The 26,230-nt window shown below is 37.4% G+C and overlaps 2 protein-coding genes across 5 annotated transcripts in view; one reads left to right on the forward strand and one right to left on the reverse strand.

Annotated features, from left to right (window-relative positions):
* Positions 1-26,230, reverse strand: part of LRBA (LPS responsive beige-like anchor protein) — a 552,094-nt gene that overhangs the window by 239,011 nt on the left and 286,853 nt on the right. For 2 of the 4 annotated variants that reach the window (XM_077815359.1, XM_077815363.1), the window contains 3 exons: positions 24,529-24,689; positions 15,520-15,666; positions 12,756-12,892 (listed from right to left, as the gene is read on the reverse strand). In XM_077815359.1, coding sequence (XP_077671485.1) covers positions 12,756-12,892; positions 15,520-15,666; positions 24,529-24,689 — 445 coding nt within the window. The remainder of the gene's footprint in view (positions 1-12,755; positions 12,893-15,519; positions 15,667-24,528; positions 24,690-26,230) is intronic. The other 2 variants (XM_077815362.1, XM_077815360.1) reach the window with 1 other exon arrangement.
* Positions 8,075-9,154, forward strand: MAB21L2 (mab-21 like 2). Its single transcript, XM_077814464.1, has one exon. The coding sequence runs from the start codon at positions 8,075-8,077 to the stop codon at positions 9,152-9,154; it is 1,080 nt and encodes a 359-aa protein (XP_077670590.1).

Consider the following 26,230-nt stretch of genomic DNA (forward strand, 5'->3'; position numbering starts at 1 on the left):
CTCTTTGCAACTATGTACACAGTTCTGTTAAATACAGTTAAATAAGCAGTTACAATTAATACTGCATTCCAAACGAACTACAGAGCAAACACTAGTTAAAAATGGTCGACCTAATTGTGTCTGGATGGATCCCTTTAGAGACTTAATGTGATGATTAACTATGCATCTGGTAGCATGTCAAGTCCTTTTTGTGTGCCTATCTGATAGTGAAGTGAAAGGGCATGGACAGTGTCCAGTCCCAGCAAGCAAATCATTTGAAAGCAGTCATAGCCATAGATCAAAGATTTTTCACTCTATCCAGAGCCGATTTAAACCCACCAACCCAGCCCTTTGCTGCAGACAAAACCAGTTAGAAAATAAGAAAGGCTCCTTAGGATCCAAAGATAATAAAGGAAGATAGAAGGGAAAAATGCAGAAAAGAAACAGACGGGCAGAACCTTGATATCAATAGGCCAAGACAGCTGTTTTACATCCTAGTTTTACTTCAGATGGTTAAATAAAAGGAAAAGTTTTCATCCTTTAGATCACAAAATATTATTTCAATTAGGCTATGCAGATGGCTTTTATACATTATTTGAGCCAATATAGTTTCCCTTTCCCCTGCTATAAGAAATGGCACATAACACTGCATATCAATTTTATATCATTCATAAAGTTAAAAAGAGAGCAATCTCTGTATTATCACACTCCAGTTATTTTGAAACAAAATATGTATCTCAACAGGAAGTGCTACAATTTAATGCTCTCATTAGAAGTAGCATGAAACAAAAACAATTTGATGATTTTATAAATAGCAATATTTTATATGAAAATAATTCTTTGGGAGGGCAGGGAAGTCAATATTTTGAGGTCAAATAAGCAAAAACTAAAGTAACTTTTCACTTTCTAACATTTAAACTATGTAATATCTGAATAGGATTGTTTTGTTTTACTTTTGTAGTATTTTAGTTGTTAGACTGCTCAAGCCAGAAGCTTATAAAGAAATAGAATTTTTAGTCAAAGTTGTATAATTTCTATATTGTATGCTGATTTACGACATCATAAAAAATAGCTTGTTGAATAGTGAAAAACAGTACATTTTAAGCACACAACACAAATGGGCAATGGTATTACAGGGAAGAATTGGGCCCTCTAAATCTGTCTCATATAAACTACATTATGGAAAATTATTTCATTATTTTAATCAGAAGAATAGCTTTAGTCTATGTAGTAGTTTGGGAGGGAAGTACTTCATGCTATCTGTATTAATTGACCCAATATTTTCAAAATGTTCAACATATGTACATAAATTAGAAGCTTTTACTTTAAAAGGATCTGGAAATTGAAGCTGACAAATAGTTAAAGCTTTAGATTCAGAATTCTAAGTTGATTCAGAAGTAAAGAATGCTGCATCTCAGCCAGCTACATGAAGGTTCTGATCTTAGAAATAAATCAATGTCCAACCATAAACCAAGCTGGGCTACTGTCTGTGGGTGTGAGCATCTGCACATACATATGTACATTTCTGTATGCATCGAAGATAATGGATGCAATCACCATCGTACACAAATTGATAATGAGGAAAGCCAAGCCAAAATACACTCTAGTTGAAACAACATTCTGCTTCTGCCATCCCCATTTTACTCAGAAAACCCGTAAGTTACTTCCATATTGAATTATTTTAAAGAATTCGTTTTCATTTAATGGCATTTTAAGAACCGTGACCTAGAATATTTCTATACACCATTTACTTCAGTAATCTTTTTACAACTAATTTTAATTACATACAATTCTAGTTCAAGTTGACAAAATCTTGGCATTATCCATGCTCTCATACTTCTATACATAAATGGACATTCTGATTAATCAGTTATTTTAAGAAAAAACAGCCAAAACTCTAAATATGGTTAATCCAATCAGATACGTGTGCACACACACCCACACATCCAAAAAAAATAAGGCCCACAGGATGTTCTAACAAGAATAAAATGTTATCAAAGTATTAGAAATGTTATTCTATAGTATATTTGTTTGACTTCTGGCAACCAAACTTTTGATTTTACCTGATTGGTTTAAACTTTGGTTTAGGTGGCTAAGAAGAACTTAGTAGCTAAAACAATCTTTTAAAGCTAAAAAAAAATCACTACTACTACTCATCAGAAGTAATAATCTACATTTAACAATAGGTTTAGACATTTAAAGTAGGCAGAAGTTATTGGGAACTATTAGAGGTATAACTCAATGTATGATTATTTGATGAACACCAGATTATGTAAAGCATCCTGCTTATATTTTAAGATTTGACAGGTAAGAACATATACTCAAAATTTACTTTAAAAATATTTGGGAGCCACATCATCCACAAGTGTAACCTAATTAAGGTTTTATAGCCATTTATACATTATTTAACTAGCATATCATCCAATCTGTTTACAAAACAAGATTTATATATGTTCGTTAAAGGTTGATGAGATACATACATGATATCTGCAGTAAACAAACATATTTTGTTCTTCCACATAAAGAGTGCATTATAGTTAACTTAGTAAACACATCCTTACAAAAGATCAGCAGATAATGAAACCAATCCACAATTTTAAAGGGGAGATGCACACTGTATTCCCTAGAATGTAAACAGGATTATAACTGTCAGACCCACAGAAGTATTTACTATAACCATTAGCTTGGTTTTGCTGTTGAGAAACACAATATGCACTACTGAATCATTTCTTTTTAAATCCATACATTCCCTGCAGCAGTTCAAGCTCCATCAGCAGTGCAGGAATGTATGAAAATGACAGGCAAAGGGCATTAGTTCTTTTCCCATACTGTTCTTCTATAAATGGAAGCACAGAGTTCTTCTGCGAAGCACTTTAAGCAGAGAATGTTTGGAGCCAGATCTTCAGCAAAATATAAAATGATCAGATAATTAAATTCTGTGAACAAGTCAATTACTGTATTTTTCCCAGAACTGGTTTCTTGAAACCAAAGGATGGACAGGAAATCCAAAGCCATTACTTATTAAAGAACTGGAATATATTCACAAAGTATCATCTAGTGAAATACCAGTTAGTCTAGAATGAGACTTACGTGTGTATGTATGTGTGTATATATATATATATATATATATATATATGTTCACACTCCACACACAAAACACATACTTTTGATCCCTCTTGTGAGCACCTGTTTCTGACTCTTTTTGTTTTTTTACGTCAGAAACAGTTTCATAGTCCCATGTCAATGTATTCACTTAAAATTAAATACTCCATTAGTTTTAACTTAATACATTAGTTTGTATTAAGTAAACTTTTAAATAAATTGTTTAGGAATAGAAAGCCTTTTGAAATATGTAAGCTATGCTATTTTAATAAGTTGACTAGTCAAACAAAAACAAGCACATTAAATTATAATCTACTATAAAGTTGGACAGGTTAACAATTTTGCAATCTAGTTATTTTTCTCTACTGTAAGAATGATTTTCCCCTCATTTTCTTCTGCGCTATAAAAAATAACTTCACATTTGTAAATCATACATATCCTCCCACACAATACTTTTAGACAAATATATTTAAATACACAAAGGTTTTGTTTGTTTTTAAATTTAAGCACATTGTAACATTGTCATGGTTATTAAAGATGTTAAAACAGTATATACCATTTACATGTTTATGGGGAGGGAGAGCAAAGAAAAGAGCATGTGTTCCCCAACCAAAGTCCCCTTTCCAATATCCTTCACAGAAGCTCCTGCTAGCCAAACACTATTGCTCCAGGCAGCAGCATGCTGATGTTGGCACTGCCTAAACCAAACAAACACGATGTTTAACAATCAAATAAAATGTCCCGCAGCCTCCCTAATGAATTTGTCAAGGACCATCAGATCACCCTCCTCCCCTGCCTCATTAACTCAAGTATGATGAGACGGATTATAACGAGAGAATACAGATCAATCCGTCTGAAGACTTCAAGTGGCTTTTAGCCTTGAGAGTTTCTCTCTCAGGCACATACTGTATTCTATTAAAAGGACCGAGTGTATCTCCTGCTCTTCAAGGGGCTGCCACTTCGTTTTATACATCATCAAGGAGCTGCTGATGGACTTCTATACTAACATACATAAAAGCAGAGGTGACAAGGGCTCTTCAATTACAGCCTCCTCGAATACTGTTTCCCCCTTCAATTATTCATTCCCGGGAAGAGCAAATTCCGCCACAGGTAAAAGAAAAGGAGTACTTGTGCCACCTTAAAGACTAACAAATAAATGCTCAGATAAATTTGTTAGTCTCTAAGGTGCCACAAGTCCTCCTTTTCTTTTTGCGGATACAGACTAACAGGGCTGCTGCTCTGAAACCTGCCACAGATAAAGCTGCTCTTAATGCAATGCGGCCGCAAACGCAAAGACACAGGAGAAAGGGATTTCACATGCATTATTTGCTGGAAGTGTTTAAGTTTATTGCTCAAATGATGTTTCTAATTAGTGCTAGAGCAATAAATTAAAGTCGGCTTTTGTTTAACTGATTTATTATTTACTAGAGCTTCGACCCCAGACAGGGAAATTGGTAATGAATTGTTTTTAAATCAAAACACGAGTAACCTTTTATCATCAGTCACCTTAAAAAGTAAGTGCGGGGAGGGAGGGAATCGCTGGCTTCTTTTAACCTTAAAATCTAGGAGTGCTTTTCCCTCCCCCAACCCCGGGGCGCTCTGATCGCATGGTCGCTTCTCCCGCACACTCGACACATGAAACATTAATTTCTGGGCTACACAGTCCCCGCACGAGGTCAGGGCTGGAATTCTGAGGCGCCTATCCAAGCAGCCAAAGCGTATGGAATCGGGGTGCAAAACTATGCGACGGAGTGGGGCGGAAAAGTGACACGGGAACCGGCTACTGGAAAACCCGCTGTGATAACTGAGAAATCGACAGACTGCTCAGGAAAGACATTTGTTTGTTAAATGGATTTCTTAACACTCCTTTAATTTATTAGGAATAGGAGCAGAAGCCCACAGGGGTGCGGTCGAACTGTGTATAGGGTACTCCAAAATTCACCCCACTACTAAAAAAAAGCTACAGGGTAAACTGAGAAACAAAGCAACGTGCTCTTCCCTCTCACCACCCCACTCCCCGCCCCTGCCCAACAATTACTCACTGCTAGGTAATTAACACGATATGCCTTACGTCAGGATGAGGTAAAGAGAAAATGTATTGGTTTGTAAAGTCCTTTATTATTTTTATTAATAAACTACATTTTCCATCAGGACTACGGACTCCAGATCGTGGATTTGGTTCTTTGGTGTCAAATACCCAAGCTTCAGAGTGGAGAATTACTTTCTTATATGTACAACTACTACCGGGAGTCGTTGAAAACGCCAAAGAAATGTCTTCATCCGAGTTCTATGACTTGTTTTCTATAACCCGCCCAACTCTTCTTTCCCCCCTGCAAGTTACACTGCTAGACGCCTTTATTGGGTTTGTTTCAGCTCCAAAAAAATCTTTAATCCGTGCAAGTGCGAGGAGGATCGGGTGGAGGGGGGGGTGGGGAGCGCACATGATTGAAGCACCTGGTAAACTCCCCCGTAGCCAAAAGCATCTCCGTGCCTGAATCTCGTTTATCCAGTCGCCATCATGGAAGAACAGAGATTCCGCACCCAAAAACTTCCTGAAATATGTGGAATTGGTGATGATGGAGAAGGTGCCTACAACTACCACAAGCAGCGTGATCCTGCTGCTTTCGGGCAATAAAAAGAAGATGATTTATCCCGGGAGAAGAGGTTGCAACCAGTACCAGAGCAGGGCACATTTTACATATTTTATACAACAGGTTTGTTACCGCTCACAGCCATGTTCTTAATTTAAATACCCACGAAAAACAGACGGGTGATATTTTATTTTATTAAATCTCAGTCTCTGTATTCTAACAAAGAAACAGATAAACCAAAAGAACCAAAGAACGACAACATTCCACTTTTAAGAAATTTTAAATTGAGAATCCTAAGTGACCAGGTTCAATATATATAATCTATCTAGGCTTCTAGAAATATAGCAAGAATAAGACAACGAATTTTGACGTAACCTTTACAATATTTGAGAAACGGCTCGAGATAAACAGAATCTACTCTTCTCACATAACAAACGTTCAAGTTCAAGGCAAAGACTCGATTTGCGTGCTGATTATTTATAGGTTCAATGTAAAGTGTTGCCTGCTAAAAATATTATAAGCAGCTCAGTAGTGTAAGAGAACTTGACTTGTACAGTACTAAATAGGGTGTAGGAGTTCGTTAAGAAACATACCTAAATATCACCCAAACAACACACAATATTAAACAGAATTATTGTACTTCAAAAATAAGATTAAAGTAATAGAAATATTTTATTTTAGCTACTTCTCCATTGATTAATATTGATATTAGTTGGCGTTGTTTCTGTACTCTAATATACAATAAACTGCATATACATAACTGCGTAACTATAATTTTATGCATATTTGACTTGGACAAAATACAAACTTTCGCAAAAATATAGTTAGCTTCAATTTCAGATAGTTCAATGCTGCTATTTAGAAAGGGGACAGAACTTTACTGCACAAGATTTATCTAAATTAATCTGACGAAGAGTAGTAAAACAAGGTGTACTATTCTGTTCCAATGACAGTCTCACTTTCACTGCTGCAGACCAGCGTTAGTGGAAGAAGATTTATGTTTGCAGCAAAGTACCACAAGTAGCCCTCGCCCCTTCCACTAGCATTACTGCTACTTCTCCTTACAACAACCGGGTGGAAAAAGCATAGTTAATTTTCCCCCATCAGGCTTCCAAGTAAAAGTGATTCAGCTCATAGGCAGTTCGTTGCGTCTTTTTCTTGCACGACGGTAGGATGCATACACAGACTGCACACCTTTCTGATTCAATGCCACTCTCCCCCCAGTATTTAATTCCCGCCAACTCCAACACCGAGTAATTCTCATAGACCATACTCTTTTTCCTCTATCCTTCTATTGATGGGGAGGCGGCTGTGAGTGTTTGTTTGTGCGCGCCTCTCTCTGCATGTTCCTTAATATCTCTTCTTCCCTCCCACATCCCCATATGCAGTAGCAGCGGCTGCCCGGCATCCAACATGCACATAGCCTGCCTCGGTGATTGGCTGCCCCTCTGACAGCTCAGAAGGCGATTGTAGGATCTGGAACTCCACCCCTTCGGCAGGGCCCTGGGACCATTCATAAACTAAACAACACTCCTGCAAAGCCAGACACACACGCACACATACACATCCCGAGAAGGAGAGGCGCAGAAAGTGAGGGTCTCTGCGTGCAATTTCAAGGGTTGGGGGCTGGGGGAGGAGAAGTAGTCCTGGGCACCCCTCCCTGCTCAGACAGTCTATGCAAAGAAATATATATATATATATATATATATATAAACTAAAGAACAGGAATGAATGATCACAGACCAATGGCAGCAGTCTACGCCTGAAGACAGAGAAAGCCAGAACGGGGTTCAGTCAACGCCTCCAGCAGGAAGAAGGAAATCAACAACATCCCTTGACAGTCGGCGAGAGAAGCAGCCAAACTCATGCACATCTCTGGTGGTGCCATGGTCTGAGAGAGTTTTCCCTCTTCCGCTCTTGGCATTTCTCGCATTCTTCTTTTATTGCGTGCGGTTTTCAACTTCGCCACTGCTCGGCTGTGCTGTGGAGACCCGCTGCGAGTCCCGGAGAGAAGTTTTTAAATGAACTGTTGAACCATTTGCGTGTGGGAGGGTGGGTGGCTGCGCGCAGAGGCTGCAAACAACCTACCGCACCCCCTCCCCCCCCCCCCCCCGCACACGGAAAAGGCGGCACATCAAACTTTGCACTTCAGAGGTTTTCCCTCCGTCACCTGTATCGCCCCATTCCCATCGGCTGACAGTTGCATGGTTCTTGTTTTTTAAAAATCACCATCATCCGCTATTTTCTTTCCTTGTGTTTGGGGCGGCGGGGCGGAGTGCGTGCGTGTGGCGGCGGGCTGCAACTTGGCGGGTGCCCTGTGCAAAGCTGCAGTCACCGCTAAAGCATTGGATCCCTCAACGTACTGCGAGAGCCCGGTCTATAGCCCGGACCTGTGTCCCAACATGATCGCCGCCCAGGCCAAGCTGGTGTACCAGCTCAACAAATACTACACGGAGCGCTGCCAGGCCCGCAAGGCGGCCATCGCCAAGACCATCCGGGAGGTATGCAAGGTGGTGTCGGACGTGCTGAAGGAGGTGGAAGTGCAGGAGCCCCGCTTCATCAGCTCGCTGAGCGAGATCGATGCCCGCTACGAGGGGCTGGAGGTGATCTCGCCCACCGAGTTCGAGGTGGTGCTCTACCTCAACCAGATGGGCGTCTTCAACTTCGTGGACGATGGCTCCCTGCCCGGCTGCGCGGTGCTCAAGCTGAGCGACGGCCGCAAGCGCAGCATGTCGCTCTGGGTGGAGTTCATCACCGCCTCGGGCTACCTGTCGGCCCGCAAGATCCGCTCCCGCTTCCAGACCCTGGTGGCCCAAGCCGTGGACAAGTGCAGCTACCGGGACGTGGTGAAGATGATCGCGGACACCAGCGAGGTGAAGCTCCGCATCCGGGAGCGCTACGTGGTGCAAATCACGCCCGCCTTCAAGTGCACTGGGATCTGGCCACGCAGCGCTGCGCAATGGCCCATGCCCCACATCCCCTGGCCCGGCCCCAACAGGGTGGCCGAGGTGAAGGCGGAAGGCTTCAACCTGCTCTCCAAGGAGTGCTACTCGCTGACCGGCAAGCAGAGCTCCGCCGAGAGCGACGCCTGGGTGCTGCAGTTCGGCGAGGCCGAGAACCGGTTGCTGATGGGCGGCTGCAGAAACAAGTGCCTCTCGGTGCTGAAGACCCTCCGGGACCGGCACCTGGAGCTGCCCGGCCAGCCGCTTAACAACTACCACATGAAGACGCTGCTGCTGTACGAGTGCGAGAAACACCCCCGGGAGACCGACTGGGACGAGGCGTGCCTGGGGGACCGGCTGAATGGGATCCTGCTGCAGCTCATCTCCTGCCTGCAGTGTCGGCGCTGCCCCCACTACTTCCTGCCCAACCTAGACCTCTTTCAGGGCAAACCGCACTCAGCCCTGGAAAGCGCTGCCAAACAGACCTGGAGGCTAGCCAGGGAGATTCTCACTAATCCTAAAAGCCTGGACAAACTATAGGGTTAACAACACAGTGATAAACCCATTTAAAAACTTTTATTTAAACAAAGCAGCTACAGCAAAAGAGGCGGCGACACAAACACCCAAAACCCCACCTGCAGTTAAGCATTTAAAAACTCTCAGACATTTACAAAACCAAAACGATCACCTCGTTGCACGAGAAGAGACTCCCCTTCCCCTTTTTATCTTCCAATGTGAATTTTTAAAAAGTCACACAACGAAGCGATCGGACTTTCCATCATCCAAACGAAACGCAAGGTACATTTTCAAATAAATGTATAGTAATTCTTTTCTTATTCTTTTTGTTTGCCTGAATGTTGTCACCAAGTGAAAAAAATTATTTAACTATATGTAAAAATTTCTCTTTAAAAAAAGTTTTACTGATGTTAAATGTATTTCAGTGCCAAGGTCAGACTGTGCCCCAAACTTAATTGTTGAAAACAGTAATAAAAATATTACTTTAACTTTACATTGACTTTTTTTGTGAATTGTTCTTAAATTCAGGCAAGTAGAGAGATTTTTCTTGGCTTTCAGAGAAGAAAGGATTAAAACAAAAATAAAAGGCAGATTAATCACAATATTGAACTGGTGCTTTATCTATAAATTCATCAGCATTTTCTAAAGTTTATTCCAATTATTTTCGATTAAAATAGAAATAGACTGTACTTAATGAAAAAATAATTCCCATTCATTCTTTGGTTGCTTTTCTTTCTGTCACTTGAATCTTATTCTCCAAAGTTTTAGGAATACATGCACCATCACATAGCATTTCGGCACAATTTTGACAGAACTAGGGCAGAGTGTTTCTATAATATAATCCTTAAAATATCTTTATTGTTTTTAATTCAGTTGTTGAACTATCACAATTCGTTCCTATTTTGTCCTTTTAAAATAAATAGATATTTGCTTTATTACACAAGGGTTACTCAACTATCAGTTTTACTTTGAAATGAAAAAAGTATAACACTTCTCTGAATAATACACAAGCTTAAATGCAACAATTTTTTTCTAACAAATATTTGTTTTCTCTGGGTTTTAAGTATAGCATAGAACTGCAACACAGCAGCACTGCACACAGGGGCATACACAGGAAAGGGGGAAATATGATGTATTAAAAGAAACCAACCAATTTTATGTTCAAACATCTCAACCCTTTATCGGTCGTGGTTTTTTGTTTGTTATTTTCCCCCCTCAAATGAATGCTAGCTGATTTGCCCCTAATTTTCGGCTATAGTGTTTTGCTCCAAGTTTTCTAAGGAAGGTTTACATTTCTAAAACCTTACTGTGAGATTTTTTTATTAATTTTGATTATTTGCTTTAACGTCCGGAAATATTCTGAAACTGGTTTGGAGCATTTCAAATTCCTTTTCATGCCCTTTCAGGCCAATGCAAAACCTTGTTTCAAAGAACTACTTCCGCTTCTCTGTGGACAATCCAGAAAGAAATAGCCTTTAAAGTTTGGGTTGGTTTTGTGTTTACATAAGAATTTTAAAACAACTTAAAAAGATAACTATAAAGTAAAACTGAAACCACTTCAAAAACAATTCCATCTAGTTTACGTTGTGATCACAAAGATACACAAAGTGACCCTATAAAATACTTATGTAAAATCATCTTTAATTTCTACCTGCAAATATACACATGCATACTCTCACCACCTCAAAATTATGGAAAAGCAAAATTTCTGGGATTGTAAAGTCTTAAAATGTTGCCTTGGGTTTTGTTTGTTTGTTTGTTTTTTTAACCAACAGAAGCAGACAGCTTTTCTGAACCTGGCTCACCTGACAAAATGGGTTTAACTCAGTGCTTGTAGGACTACTGTGTCCTTGTACAAACAATCCTGGAGTAAGAATATAAACTCTGATCTTATCACTACTGATATTATCTCCACTGCAGGTTTTGCTTCAAAAAACTTGTCACAATGTTTTCTTTCCCAGTAGTTCAGACAAATATACAGGGAAGTTGAATTTATCAAACAGATGAAGACTCATTAATTAAACAGGCATTCTGAGAAAACGCAGAATTTGGATTTTCAAGGGCATATTCTACAAAACTCTGGCTACAGATATCAACCTATGGTAATATGGGGTGGAGGCAGGGAAAGTGTCAATGATTAATGGAAAGTTAAATTGTATCTGTGTTTGTCTTTAAAACAAAAGCAATATAGGATTAGTCTTTGACCACTATACAATGGGAAATCAAGGAGCGTCTTTAAAACACAAAACTGAATTCCACCCCCACCCCCCCATTTCCCCATCTCCCCCAAACCAGGCTAACTCCAAACACTAACAGACTGACTGCCTTTCTTATAGGAATCCAAGAACAATCTCCCTGCTACAGATTTAGAAGTACAATTGGTCTAGAATGCCCATTTACATTTTGTGAGAACCACCACACATGCAGAGAGAAAGCAGATTGAACTAAGGATAGTCCCTGTAAGTGAAACAGGGTGCAGTGGTGAATGTTCCAAACTGTACTAAATGATCCTACATGCTAAACATGGAACAATGAAACATGCAAAACAGTGGAGACACGTTATTTTCCTTTTTCACATACAAAAACCGAATCAGTACATTTTCTGAGCTAAGACTCTGAAGATGTTAGATTGACATTGGAAGTACACTAACACATTAATGCTAAATACGTGGTTTTCCATTTTTTATATATATATAGCCAAACAAAAGAGTGTGTTTTAAAAGAAAATTATTCACAAAATTGGCAAGGATTTCGAAGGTTTACAAATCTCTTCCTAATATTATAAACTGTTTCAAAGATATTTTGGCACAACCAAAGGTCTGAAAAATTAATTTACTATACCCAAATAAATTAATAGTTTCAGTTATCTGCACCCCACCCCACATAAATGTTTTAATACATAGATATGGTAAAATCCATGGACTCTTTCCATGTTTATAATACAATAAGAGCATGTGTGTAGTAAGGCCACACATCTGTTACTATTTTTTAACATTATGGGGATCATTCAAGTGCAATCTTTATAGTGCTAATTTCGCACTGCATGAGAAATTTAAGCCCTCAAACTGAATTTTACTGCAAAGTGAATCTAATTTTAAACAAAAAATTGCTAATCAGGTAATTAACTCAGGTTACTCAAGTTTACTTATATTAACAAGGCTATTCATAAATACATTTTAAAGGGAAAATAACATTTTCTGCTTGATTATGATAAATACAATGCTCTGTAAAATCTGCTATATAATAACGGGAAATAGAAGCACTGCAAAATAATGAGTGCAGCGAGCAGAGTATTATGTTATATTGGCATTACATTAAAAAAAACAGGAAAGTAAAACAAAGGATTCAGCTAGCAGTTTTGTTGAACTTTCTAGTGTTCACAAAGGCCTTGTGGTCCAAGATGTCTTTATTTAGGATGCCTCCCTGGAGCTTTATTTCAACAAGCTAATTAACATCTGAGCTGGATTTTTCCCCCTCCACTTAAATGAACTTTGCTAATGCACATAGTCAGTCACAAACTTAGAAAAACACGAACACTTGTGACCTATAGAGGTAATGGAGGTTGGATGGAGAATTAATGGTCATGTAATTTGTCACCAGCGGGTGAAGGTCAACAATCTCTTACCTTGGGGTCGATTTTCTTAAAACTGGGATCTTCTTCATCTACCTCAAAGCAGAGTTCAGAAGAGGTGATGGAAAGAGTGCCCTTCACTACTATAGAGGGAGCCACAAGCTGTGCTGGTGTACACAGGCTAACTGGACCTGCCAAAGGAGCAAAACAGCAATAATCAAAACATCCAAACAGATTACACAACCTTGCACAGAAACAAGCATAGGTTATTTGTTTTCTAACCTCAAAAAACAAGGTAAAAAGTACCAGAGATCTTAGTTTAAAAAAGCAAACTGTTGTTACTCCAATAAGTACATGTCACAGACTTGCAACCTCTCTGCATTACCAAACACCAAAGCAGCTACAGCTGCAACTGATGCATGAGCCAGATAGGTGGTTTTATTGTTAGATCATCTAGTTTTATTCTGACACATTTTCAGTTTTGAAACACTTATATAGCCATATATCTGCTGTTATAAATAATACAGTAAGTGAAGACTTGAAATCTTAATTTCAAATGTGTGCATTAAGAACTTAACGGGTTTCAATAAAATTCTAAAAAGATGAACACAGCAGTCTGGGTTCAAAATTGTCTTAACCTTCTAAATGTGTTCCCTCCCATGAATGCTGGAAATCTATTGTTAAAATTAAACAGTCAATACTAGGGATTGTAAAGTACAATGTTTTTAACATGCTTTCAATTCCATTGTTAAATACTGTTCAAGGATTCCAGATAGTGTTAGTGTAGCTTGGGGACTGTGGGAGTAAACAGCTGGAGGGTTGGTTTCCAACTGAATGAATTTTTACTGGAATAATCACATCTCCACAGGGCTTATCACAGAGACAAATCAGACTACTAGTAAAACAATAGGCTCAGCACAGATCTGACAACACACAACCTATTATGTAAGAGAACACATACAAGGGGAAAACAGGTTAGATTTGTTATCCAATTGATTAAAATTAAGTTACTTTGTGGCAGCTTTGCCATAAATCTTTGTAAAAAAAACTGAAAATATGAGAAAGTGACATGTACAATTTTGAATTAATAAAGTGTCTATAAATGAGGTACACACGTTCAGGTAATCAATGGGTGAATAACTGCCAAAAAACTCAGATGAATTGTTATTTCCATCGATTGTTAGGAGGATGATGGTCTTTAATCTCACATCAATCTTAATGTGTGCCAGTAGGACAATAGCAGAGATGCTCTGCTGAGATCAGTGCAGCTTTGCCCTCTATTCCCAATGTACAAATACATTGTGTTTGCAGATGGGCATCAGATAGTTGCAGAACTGCCATGATTTCCCAAAGCTCATCCCCACAAATGGTTGAAATAAGCAGCTATGTGTTCTTTTGCTGTCTCCCTTTGCCCTCTGTACATTAGCATGTAATCCAGAGGAGAAATAACATTTTTTCAATCACTCTCAGACATTCAATTACAGGGTGAGCAGACAGCTGCAGAAGCTGGGGCAACCCAGGTCCCGTAGAAGACCCCTGACAATTTCCACTTCATTTCTAACCCACACCACTTTATTAGTGAGGATTACTTCTTAATCCTATTGCCATTGTCAAGATTAAATAATTAAACTCCCCTTTCACCTCTATTACAGTATGAATGTATTCCTAGAAGCAAGCAATGCATAATAAAAGAGAAGGAAATGGGTGGAAGGCTGTTGAGGAGGAGACCAGCAATAGACAGGAACAGATTCCATTAAAAATATTGCATTATGCTCCAATTACTTCTATTTTATTTCACTGATTAGTATATGACCTTAACATTAGGCTATATTTTCAATGTTCTAAAAAAGAAAAGTGGCATGTAGTTCAGACAATGGGTAAATGAATTGCCCTGAAATACGATTTCCAATTACTTCACATCTTCCATTTTGATAACTTATTTGCTTCCTAGTAAGTCAGAATTTAACTGGGCAACATTCTTCTGTAAATTTAATGGATGTGGATTATGAGCACACATAGAAATCCACATGTAAAGTGGAATGGTGCAAAGGAGTTCAAGTTTTCATATAAGCCTGTGTTACTCTTTTAAAAATGGAGCTAAATTGGAAGTTGTAGTCCCTGAATTTGGAGCTATTGTTTAGCATTTAAACATTATAGGTAAAAGAAGCAGGTTTAAGCCATTTTGATTGCAAACTCTAACAAAGAGGCGTGCATCCAACACAGTAAAAGTAATCAAGTTAATGGAACTGACCATTTTCAGGGTGAAAAAAAAAACATCAGCTATGAGGATACTTTTGGGGAAAAAGGACTGAGGAGAAGGGTTAGAAGAGTTGAACTCTTAATGCAGTAAACAGACCCTTCAACAAAAGAGAAGTGACTGATGTATTTTTATGACTCAAAAATAGAGCTCTCTAAAGCCTCCAATTATAAATAACAAAACTGCCCACTAGCCCCAGGGTTTTGAGCACTTAGACTAGTCAAAAGTAGAAAAAGGGAGCTCTTGTTAATGAAAAAGGCTACTTTTCTACACATGCTTTCTTAGGAAAATGCAAAAAAAAATTTTATTTTTTTTTTTAAATCTTCCCGGGTGAAAACAATAGGGTTATAAAAGCCGCAGAAGGAAAATTCACTAGTGTGCTAAAGCTGAGTCTCAAACCCTGAGGTGCACAGAAAATTATCTTTCATTAACTCAATTATGGGAAAGAACAATCTATCACTGTCTATCCCAAAACAATACTCACTGCAAAAAAGTATGAAAATAGAGCTAAATGGGTAAGGAAACTGAGGAGCTAGGGAGCAAATAGACAGCTGAAGTTACCAATTAAGTTCTCCAAATCTTTCTCCTCAATGGATGACAAGGTATCATCGTCGCCTTCCAAGAGAATCTCACTCTCCGAGTTCTGATTTCCTAAAACCTGACTCTTGATGGACTGCTTTCCTTTAAGAAGCACGTCTTCGTCTGGAGCTGAAATGAAAGAGAGAAACATTGCTGTCTATCAGCTCTCAGAGGCAACGGTGATTGGAAAATAGCCTTTTGCAATGAAGATCAGAGAGGAGAAAACTCTGGCTGAGAGTAAGTATGCCCGGGAAGCTCTCGTTAAACCTCTAACATTAGGGGGACAAGTGGCTAGCTGAGCTAGTTTTAATCCTATTAAACCTGCCTTGAAATACACGGGGCCATCTCTGCAGTATTTAGCGCTATTTCAGTCCTCCCAAAATTTGGGATGAGAAAACCACCAGACATTTCTCCAGAAGTTAAGAGGCTCTATCTGCTGGAGATGGTTCTAGACTCTGCAGAGTAACTTGTCTTTAAATGCTACGTTTTAAGCGTCGATTCAGGAAAGGCAAACAGGAAAGGGGCACAATTCCTTTGCCAATCACAGGGCCACGTCTAGCCATCAGGTTTTAGAAAAATTCACCATTGGAACCAATGGAGAGTCCCCATTAAAAGCTCAGGGGCTCGATTTGACCCAGAGAGCCGCGGCGACAACAGCAGCTCTTCGTCCGGCTGCTTCGCGAGCCGTGATCCAGCCTTCTGCGCCCTGCGCGGCTCGGGCAGCTTCTTTAGAATTTACCCAGGCCCCCAGCGCTGCAGGCTGGAAGCGAGAGCAGCAGCAGCAGCAGCAGCTGCAGCCGCCGCCCGACAACTTCTCCGGCCAGTGAACTAGAGCTTTGGATAAACGCAACAGGGAAACTGCTGCGAGCCGACCAGGGTTGGCCTTGCTGTCTCCACGCTGCAAAAAGCAGCAAGTGGAGAAACGAAGCAGAGAGGAGAGGCAGCAGGAGACCTGGAGACAGGCCGGCAGGGGGAAGCTGAAATAGGGACTGGCTTCTATAGGCTGTCAAAGGGTGCGCGCGTGTCTGCTCTCACTACACAACAGCAAATCTTTTGTAGACAGTGACAACAGCAATACACGATTTCATTTTACAGATACAAACTTGCTCAAGACAAAAGCCAATGCACCGTTTACATCGTAGGTTCGCCCTATCTTCCTGTTCAACGTAACCCGATTCAGCGCCTCTTTGATCTTTTATTCTTTACACAGGGGTTATTTATTTATTTGCATTTCTTTACATCTCTCCTTTTCTCTTCCCCCCAAACCAACACACACACACACACACACACACACACTTGCTAGCGCGCCATGCATCTGATCTTCGCGTGTGCACAATGCTAGGGCAGCAAGTCAATAAACTTTAGAAAACTGTCGGTGTTGCCAGAGTCTTTCAATACCCAGTTACATCTGATGGCGTCCCAAGAAAGAATTAATGGAAATAATTTCTCTACACTAGGTATTAGCTTCCAAAACAGCTGCGACTTACTAACGTTTAAAATATTCAAATCCAACCAGTAACAGCAAGAGACACACAGCTATTCCAGAGATTTACTTAGAAGAGGTCACTGAGGTGGGGAGTTTATTTTAGATCTTCTTGCAAACTAATCCTTGTGAATAGTATTCTTATAATTTCATATTTTATTGTGACTAAACTCGAACTTAATATACTACATTTCAAACCGTTTGCCAATTCACTGCAGAACTAGACGCCAGATTCCTATATTTTCCATTAGTAATAGGAGGAGTGGAAATAAGGAGTTGGAAAAGTAAGTTATATGCAAATTTCATTAACTAGATACACACATCCAGCCATACAGACATGGAGATGAGTGAGACGTTAAAAAAAAATCACTTTTAGCATTCTACTGAAGTGTGCACCCACCTGCTTTCAAAAGGGGCTATAAAAATGAGACAAGCAAACTCTGAAAGTCTACAGGATGTTAATAGGTTCGTGCCTGGATTACTAAATATGCTGAATAAAAAACAAAAATGAAAAATCATCCTAATCTTTAACATCAGCAACAGAAAGCATATTTCATGCTATACCTTCTAATTAAATATTTTATGGTATAGTTAAGCAAACATTACATTAATGTGACAATACATGTAATTGTAACCTGCCTTAAACAGTTTTCTTCCCTCTCTCTATTTAGAATACACACAAAGGAAATGCCAATTTTATGGGGAAAATATTTGCCCTATTTTTATCTCTACACTCCCATGATTAAATCTATTTATTTACATTTCAAGCTCACAGCAACAGATAGGAGGCAGTGGTTCATTATACATCAAAGGTATTCTGTGCTGTGGACACAGAGATACTATGCCAGGAAATAGTAGTGCAATCATACAATTGTTTTTGACTATCAAAATTCACATAATTGTATATAATCTTAAAAATAAATGATTAAATGAGAGAATACCTGGCCACACTTCTTTTAAGAAACATATGTCTAACATCATGATCAACTAACTTCAGCACATTGCTCATTGCGTTCTCTGATTACTGCCAGAGAGGATTTCAGGGTCCACTGGCTTATTTTAAAAAAACTTTAATCTGCAAACATTTACAGAAGAACGCAATCCCTAGTGGCAATATACCATGGCTTAAAGTGTTTAAGTAAATATATACACGTAGATTGCAAAAAATAAACTATCCAATTAAGTGAAAAGTAAAAACCCCTACTTTATGTTTAGGCCTTCAGTTTAAAAAAATGGAAGTTTAATTTATAAATTAGTTCTCTTTTGTATGACAATTTCTTCCAGACCAAATTGCTTTGCCACATTATGCATAGGATTTCATTGACTTGGAAAACAGAGTGCACTGCACCCCATGAAACAACATTTTGTATTAAAATATATCAGTTCATATAACTAAAGAAAACTCAGACTCTGGAATTGTTCAACCTGAGTTGAAAACAGTCCTGTCACAGAAAATATGCAGCTGATATTTAGAAAGGTTTTCCTGTAATTAACTCCCCCTGGAGGATTTTAAGTTAGCAGCAGTAAAATTACCAACAGTATTCTAATGCACACCACATGCACTTGCGTTCAATTCTCAATGGCATAATAGTACTCTGTTGACGATTTTATTTTTTAATTAGAAAAAAATGATCTCAAGTACAAAATAAAAGATAAACATTTTTTAAATGCAGCTAAATTTTATCTGTTATTTTATAAACCGTGCCTGGATTGTACTTTTTAAATCGCCATTCACAAGTAAATGTCAGATATTTTCACTCTCTTTGGCACATTCTGCCTTAATTACACTGAAGGTCTCATTTCAAACTAAAACTGTACCTGTTGTCCCTTTAAGAGCTAATCTGAAATTCAAGATCTGTACATACAACTTTTAGACACAACTCAGGTAATTTCTGGCCAAAAGTTTACTAAAACTTAAAACTTACTAAAGTTTTCTTCAGTTTTTTTCTCACTATCATTAGGAAAATGAAAGTAAACAAGGGGCTTTCCATAGCAAGGTGACTGGGGAATTATAAATGTAGATTGGATAAATAGAAATTAACTCTTCCTTTCATCATCTCTTTTCCAATCATTGGATTTCATTTTTCCACCTAGGCGAATTGTGTTATAATTATTTAAAATATATCACTATGGATATTCCAAAAGAAAACTATTGAAGCAAATCGCATTAATTGAAGATTTGAGGCTATTGGTTGTTTTATTCCTTGTGGGCATTTTAACTTCTATCACCTCTCCTTACCACTCTCTCATATATATATATATATATCTCCACATGTATATACTTATATATACGTGAATATATTATATATAAGTTATACATGTGGATCTATATAACTTTTATACATGTATATACATGAATCTATATATATATATATATATACAGATCCACGTGTATATACATATGAATATAAAAAAATGCTTGTTGATGGAAGGCAGAAAATCAGAATATAATAAAGCATCATCTGTTAGCACCCTGCTAACCTGAATACAGGAATATATACACACACATACATACATTCAATGTACACATACGTGTGTGTATTTACATAATTGTGCACAGACAAGATATATTGCACAGATACAATCTATACACACAGCATTCTAGTTCTCTCTCTGCAGGTATAAATCTGAGACTTGTGTGTGCAAGACAGAGCCTCGTACATATATATCTTGTCTATGCATACATGCGCGCATACACACACATGTCCACATACATATATGTGTGTACATGCACATTTGTGTATTCAGTTTAGTCAAATGCTAACAAATGACACTTAAAAGTATTATCAAAAAGAAAAGGAGTACTTGTGGCACCTTAGAGACTAACCAATTTATTTGAGCATAAGCTTTCGTGAGCTACAGCTCACTTCATCCAGCTCACGAAAGCTTATGCTCAAATAAATTGGTTAGTCTCTAAGTACTCCTTTTCTTCTTTCTGCCACAAGTACTCCTTTTCTTTTTGCGAATACAGACTAACACGGCTGTTACTCTGAAACCTGTCATTAAAAGTATTATGATGTTCTACCTTCAGCAGCTAACATTCTCAACTATGCAAAAAAAAGTGTATGGGGAGGAAGTGATCTCTTAACAGTAAATCTTTTTAGAAGTATGAATAAAAAGCATTCCCCAAAGTAAACATTTAATAATTTCCTATTTAGGTCCCAAATCCTGCTTTGGTGTCTGCTAATGCAAATCCCTGTAACCCTCTTGCAGTTCTCTGGCAGAATTTGAGCCTTAGGCCTCAGTCCTGCAGATCTAAATGCATGCTTACATCTTTTCAGAATGAGGCCACCCCTGCAAGGTAGGTGGGTCACAGAGGTTGGGCTGCAGCCCGAGCCTGAAAGTCTACACTGCAATGAAACAGCCCTGCGACCCAAGTAAGCAGGCATGAGCCAGCCACAGCTTTTTCTTTGCAGTGTAGACATACCCCAAGAGGCATAGTCTCTATGTCTTATACAGCAAACAAGAGACCACTGGCATCATACTTATATGGCACAGTAATTATTCCATTATTTCAAATCCATATTCTTTCCTTCTCCCTCTCCATACTACAGCCCTGATCCTGCAAGGAGCTCTATGGAAGCAGATTTCTGAAGCAAGTAGGGAGCCTTATTGACTTTAATGAAGCAGAGCTACTTGGAGGATAGGGGTCTAAAATCTTGATTTATCTTGTGTTGCTGGCCAAATTTCAAGTTTTCATAAAACTAGGCTTGGTTTTTTTGGAGGTTGGTGCAACTATTTGTTTATCACTCATTTATATTGATGGTTTAAGGTTAGCAGCTACTTAATTTAAAAATCAGTTTGATAAATCATCAGAAAGCATTATACACCAGATAACTTGATGTCAAGTTGTTGATTTCTGACAAATTGAAAAAAATAAAGAATTTTTAAAAGTTTAGGCAGGTAGTGTCCATTTAAAATAATTTAATTTTTAAAAAATAATTTAAAAATTTCGCCCTCTTTCACTACCATCACCACTTAGTTAAAGGGAAATATTGAAAATATAATGCTCTTTTGCACCATTTTATTTTTGTGTGTTTGATTCTTTTTTCACTTGAGCTTAGACAATTAAAATTGATTAGTCAGCTTTGTTTTTGTTCATGGTCAGTTTCTAGTCAATTTCACAATTATGGTGGGATACACTGGCACAATCTGCAATGTTTAAGTTGACAGTACTACAACAGTCTATTTTACTGCAAACAGAAAGTTGGGTTTTTTTAAACTGACACACATGAACACATTTCATAAAAGTATTTTCCATCAATTAGATTTTGTCAGACTTCTTTAACAGATGATTTTGGGCTTAAATTAATTTATTTTAAAGTGTTCATCTTTGCCTGATGCTGCCAATTTCCATAAAGAAAGTTCAGTTTCTATGCCGGTTATTTTATTTTAAAACTTAGGGTTCAATTTCTAGAGAAAGAAAAAATTACATCCCCTTCCCTTCCCCATGTGCAGACACACAGTGCCAGACTGACTTTTATAAATAACCATTTTGGAGGTTCTTCCCCCCCTCCTCCTTTGAAAAATTACCTGAAGCCCTTTTTCCCAAGCAAGTTAATGTGAACTTGGGAAGGGCAATTAAATTGTCAGAATTAAAAATTTGTTTTTAACTAGAAGGTAGCCAGAAGTATAGTCATGGGGCTGCTATTGATTGCCTGAACAGAGAACATTAGTCTTCAGGTATTTACTCTGCCACCTCTACACCAGAGGCTCTCCTTCAAATCAAATCAATCCATGGAAAAGATGGGGTCTTGCTACGAAAACATAACTAGGCTGCAACAGGGCTGATTTTTGTTGCTGTTGTTTTTTGTATGTTTACTGTATTATGTCTGATTGCTTTTGGATCTTTTTTTGCTATTTCACAGTGTGAGCTTTCTTTGACTGTGAGCTCTCTGGGACAGGGACTACACCTAGAACTACTGTAATGCAAACAACAGTAGATACAGCCTATCTTAAGAGTGATAAGTTAGCTGAAAATTAAAATGCTTTTAAAAATACGTTCCATTCAACATTTTCTTTTTTCATTATTTATACTTAAACATTTATCTTAACTTTCCTATTCTTTGGCAAAATCCATATATCTGATTTCAGAGTAGGGTCATGCTGTTAAAAAAAAAAAAAAAAAAGGCTAAGGGGGGAGGGTGGGGGTGCATTCATTATGCCAAAAGTTTATTTGCTTTACAGAAGTGCATATTTAATTGATATAGAATGATTCATGATACATTATTAATGAGAAACTATAGAACATAAGGACAATTCCACTGAGAATTCTGGCATCATCCTAACTCATGAGAGCATAGCCTGAAAGTCTCATCACCAGAATCTCCAAGGGATGGAATTTTCTGCTTTGATATTGTTTATTAATTATTGTTGTTATAATAATGAAAAGGTTTTGATGTCCATATTTATAATGCTGTTTTCTTTCATTACTTCAGAAGTCTGTATTAATACTGATAGATGACTGGTTAGCCTCTTTCTAGCTAAATTATTACTAAGTTGACCCACCTATCTGGCATTTGTGTTTATGTTTAACTATGCGTTGAATATTTTAACTTAAGAAACTGAAAAATTAATGTAATAATGAAAACGGCAATTAGTAATTATGGCATTAAATTAAAACTTCACAATTAAAACACCATCAAAAATTAAACAAAACAGAAGTTTGTCAAAGATTTTAAAAAATGTTGAACAGAAGGAATAGCTGATGGGAAATTTAATCAACTTTATTTTCATTAGCTAGCAATAATATATTATCAAAAAGGGCTACTTGGATTTAGTTTACTTTTGTTTGGAAAAGAGTCTCTCTCCTATGTGAATCAGCTAGTAGAAACAGACAGTAAAAATTGGAGTTTGGTTATTGATAAATGTTACCCATCTCTCCAGTTGGTGGAATTGTATTAATCTGTGTTTAATTACATAGGAAAAACTGTTTGTCTAAATAAAGATATGCTCTAAAGGATTAGCAATTAAAATATAGATGTGTATGTATATGTACTTTTATATATCTGATAAACAGAATATAAAGATTGGAGAAAGAGATATTCATATTAAACCACAACAATGTAAATATGAACTCAAAACATGTGAGAAAAATCTATTTTATTGACGCTAAACATGGTTTTAAAGGAGGCAGTTCTTTCTAATGTAAGGATCATTAGCTAAAAGGCACCTTATGCCCTTGAAACTCATAGTGTAGAAAAAACCCACAAAATTAAAAACAAGCCTCAAAGCAGAAGTGGCCTAATTAAATCTACATCTCGTTTCTCCTTCTCCTATAGTCAAAGATGTAGGGGTCTGGGACCATTATTGCTTTTAGATCACTTTATTGACTATTTTCTGTATGGTCATTTATTTTAAAGGACTGATGTCACATTTGGCATTATATCTGCTGACATATTGTAGGCATTTTCCTCCAGAAATGGCTCTTAAAGGCTGAGTGCAAGAGGTTAAGATGCTAGGCCAAGGCCAACCTTTAAGATGATGATGCTCTTCTGGAGCCATACAATAGTCTTAATGATTTAAAATTGATATTAATTGAGAGAGAGAGAGAAACAACATATTCATACATTGGAAAACAAAAAGAACACGGCTGCTAAATATTTTAAAAAAATAATTCTGGTTCATGAAAACATATACTTTTGTGGTTTAGAGTATACAGCTTTAATCAGAACCAATTAATTTTAAATGTGGGGAATGGATTTTTTTTTCTACTTAATGTATCTTAATTAGCTCTCAAAGTCATAAAATAATAAATTTAAGTACATCATCAAACTAAATACATTTTTAAACCCAAAGGAACAATCAGTGGCTCTGCTTATTTATTCCCTTTAGTTTATCAGGGCTTTCAAAACAGTTACTAAATTAAAATTTTAGAGATACACACTATAATGGAAATGGAAACATATGTAGAGCTTTCTCCAATAAAAAGATGCAAATATGAACATATGAAAACATTAAAATCCTATCTCCTCTTTCACTCACCAGGTACCTATGTTACCCTCTAGCAATCACTTCTTGGACTCTACCTTGCACTCTGGTATTTGTTAGCATCTCTCTCTGGCTGGATTCTCATGCTAAAATTTAGGAGATAGAAATACACAAGCATCTCTGGAAATCCATATTGCTTTATAACTGCTTTCGTTTTTACATTACAGCTAACTGGAAAATTTGGTTGGGATTTTTCATAGGGAAATATTTACTATTTATTAGAATTGTTAAAATATAAATTGGTAATTTATCACAAATAATATATCCAGGGATTAGTGGAAAAATTGTATTCACATTTGCTTCAAAGTAATGAGAACTGTGTGTACAAACACTGTGTGTAAAACATTTGCACATGCAGGTTCTCTTAAGATATACTTAAGAGGTATTAACATTGTTTATGATGAATAGTGGTCAATTTATCTTTTTGTTAAACGTTTGAAATTAAGTGACAAGCCTTCGGAATGTGGAACAATGTCTTGTCGGAATGAAGGTCTAGTCTTCATTGCCATGAACTGTACCTGCTACTACTGGCAAGAAGCAGTTTTTACACTGACCATGTTCTACAGCTGCTTTTAGTGTCGCTTCAGGATGTGTCGATCCAAGGGGGTTACGCACAAATCGTCGCCGGCGCCGCAAGTCATCTTCCCAGTAGTCAAGGCGCCAGAACTCACGAGGACGACTACAATGAAACAGAGGAGTCACATATGTTAGCAATTATCAAACAGCATGGTAGTGCTGAATTTCTGCATAAAGCTCTCCTTGTTTGCTCTGCCCTTTTTTTTTTTCTTTTTTTTTTTACCTCCCCCCTTTGTGCAATCTTTTACTTAGGTATGTCCTTGAAAATAACAATATCACCTTCCAGTCTAAGGAACTCCTTTCCCTTTTTTCTTGGAAGGTGAAATGAGCACTAAATACATCATTTTGAAATGAATTGCTGACAGTGTGATCAGTTTCCCCACACTCTAGTGGCATGTGCTCCGATTTCAGCCTCATTTCAGCCTCAGCAGGGCACCTTTCTCAGTGACTGCATTTATAAACCAGAATAGGGAAAAGGCTATTATAAATATGGTATAGCATTACCTATATTAATCAAAGTCTGTCCCCCTTCATTTTTCTTCCTAATTTGTGCCTTTTCACACAAGGTCAGTAAATCATACCATGAATTCTTGGTCCAGAAAGTGTTAACTTTAATGAATACCTCAGTTACATGGTTATGTATGTGATAATAAAATATTACTCTGTTTAGATGTGCAGGAATTTAATTAAAATAATCTCTTAAAATATTCATTACATTTAGCCCCTGAGGCTTAGAACAACACAAGAAAATGCATTTCTTTTCCATTTACTGTTTTTAAATAAACCATTCCAGGAGAGTGAAATAGCAATCTATTTTCAAGCAAATCAGATTGGATTTCTGCTTTATGTAGTTGTATTTTTACATTTAATTAAAAACTACATGTTATGATGTGAAATAATTGCTATATTGAAGGCATACTTTTTAAAATTTCCATCTAGAAGAGGTTATATCAAATTCATTATTTTCCATTGTACACTTCAAATATACATAGATCTTTTTAATATGGTCATATATAAATGCCAGTTACTATCTTGTTAGATGAATGAGAACCATTGTAAAAATATTTTAACCACGAGAATGGGCAAAAGCACCTATTTCAGGTACAGCCAAAAAAAAAAAAAAGGCTACTGCACAGCACAATCATTAAAGGTCTTCAGTTAGAAAACCTGTATGCTTCAATTACAGAACACTAATTTTATTTATTAACATAACTTCTGATGGAATGATAAATAGAAAAATACAGAGTAAAGTCCTACTTCTGTTTCATAAGCTAATAAAAAACTGTACCTGTCAAGGTGACAAATGGATAGCCTTGACTAATTTACAGATCAAAATGTTAAAAATACAAGACATCTATATGTCCTTAGTTTTGTAAATTAAATCTGAACAAAGACAAGATTAATACCTAAAGGTAAATCCAGCTTTCCAACAAAAATAATCAGTGCCACAATCCATTGTACAATGATACACTTGTACTTAATTTTTAAAACTCTAGATTTTGATGATCAGCTACTAAAGTACATGAAAATGAAGTATATCCCATATCTAATTGCATGGAATTATTATACCTAATTCTATTATTTAAAAAAATAACATTGGTATCTTAGATCTTGCTACTTCTTGAAAAACATACTAATATGTTA

The sequence above is a fragment of the Eretmochelys imbricata genome, chromosome 4 (assembly GCF_965152235.1).
Source record: "Eretmochelys imbricata isolate rEreImb1 chromosome 4, rEreImb1.hap1, whole genome shotgun sequence".
Classification (NCBI taxonomy): Eukaryota; Metazoa; Chordata; order Testudines; family Cheloniidae; genus Eretmochelys; species Eretmochelys imbricata.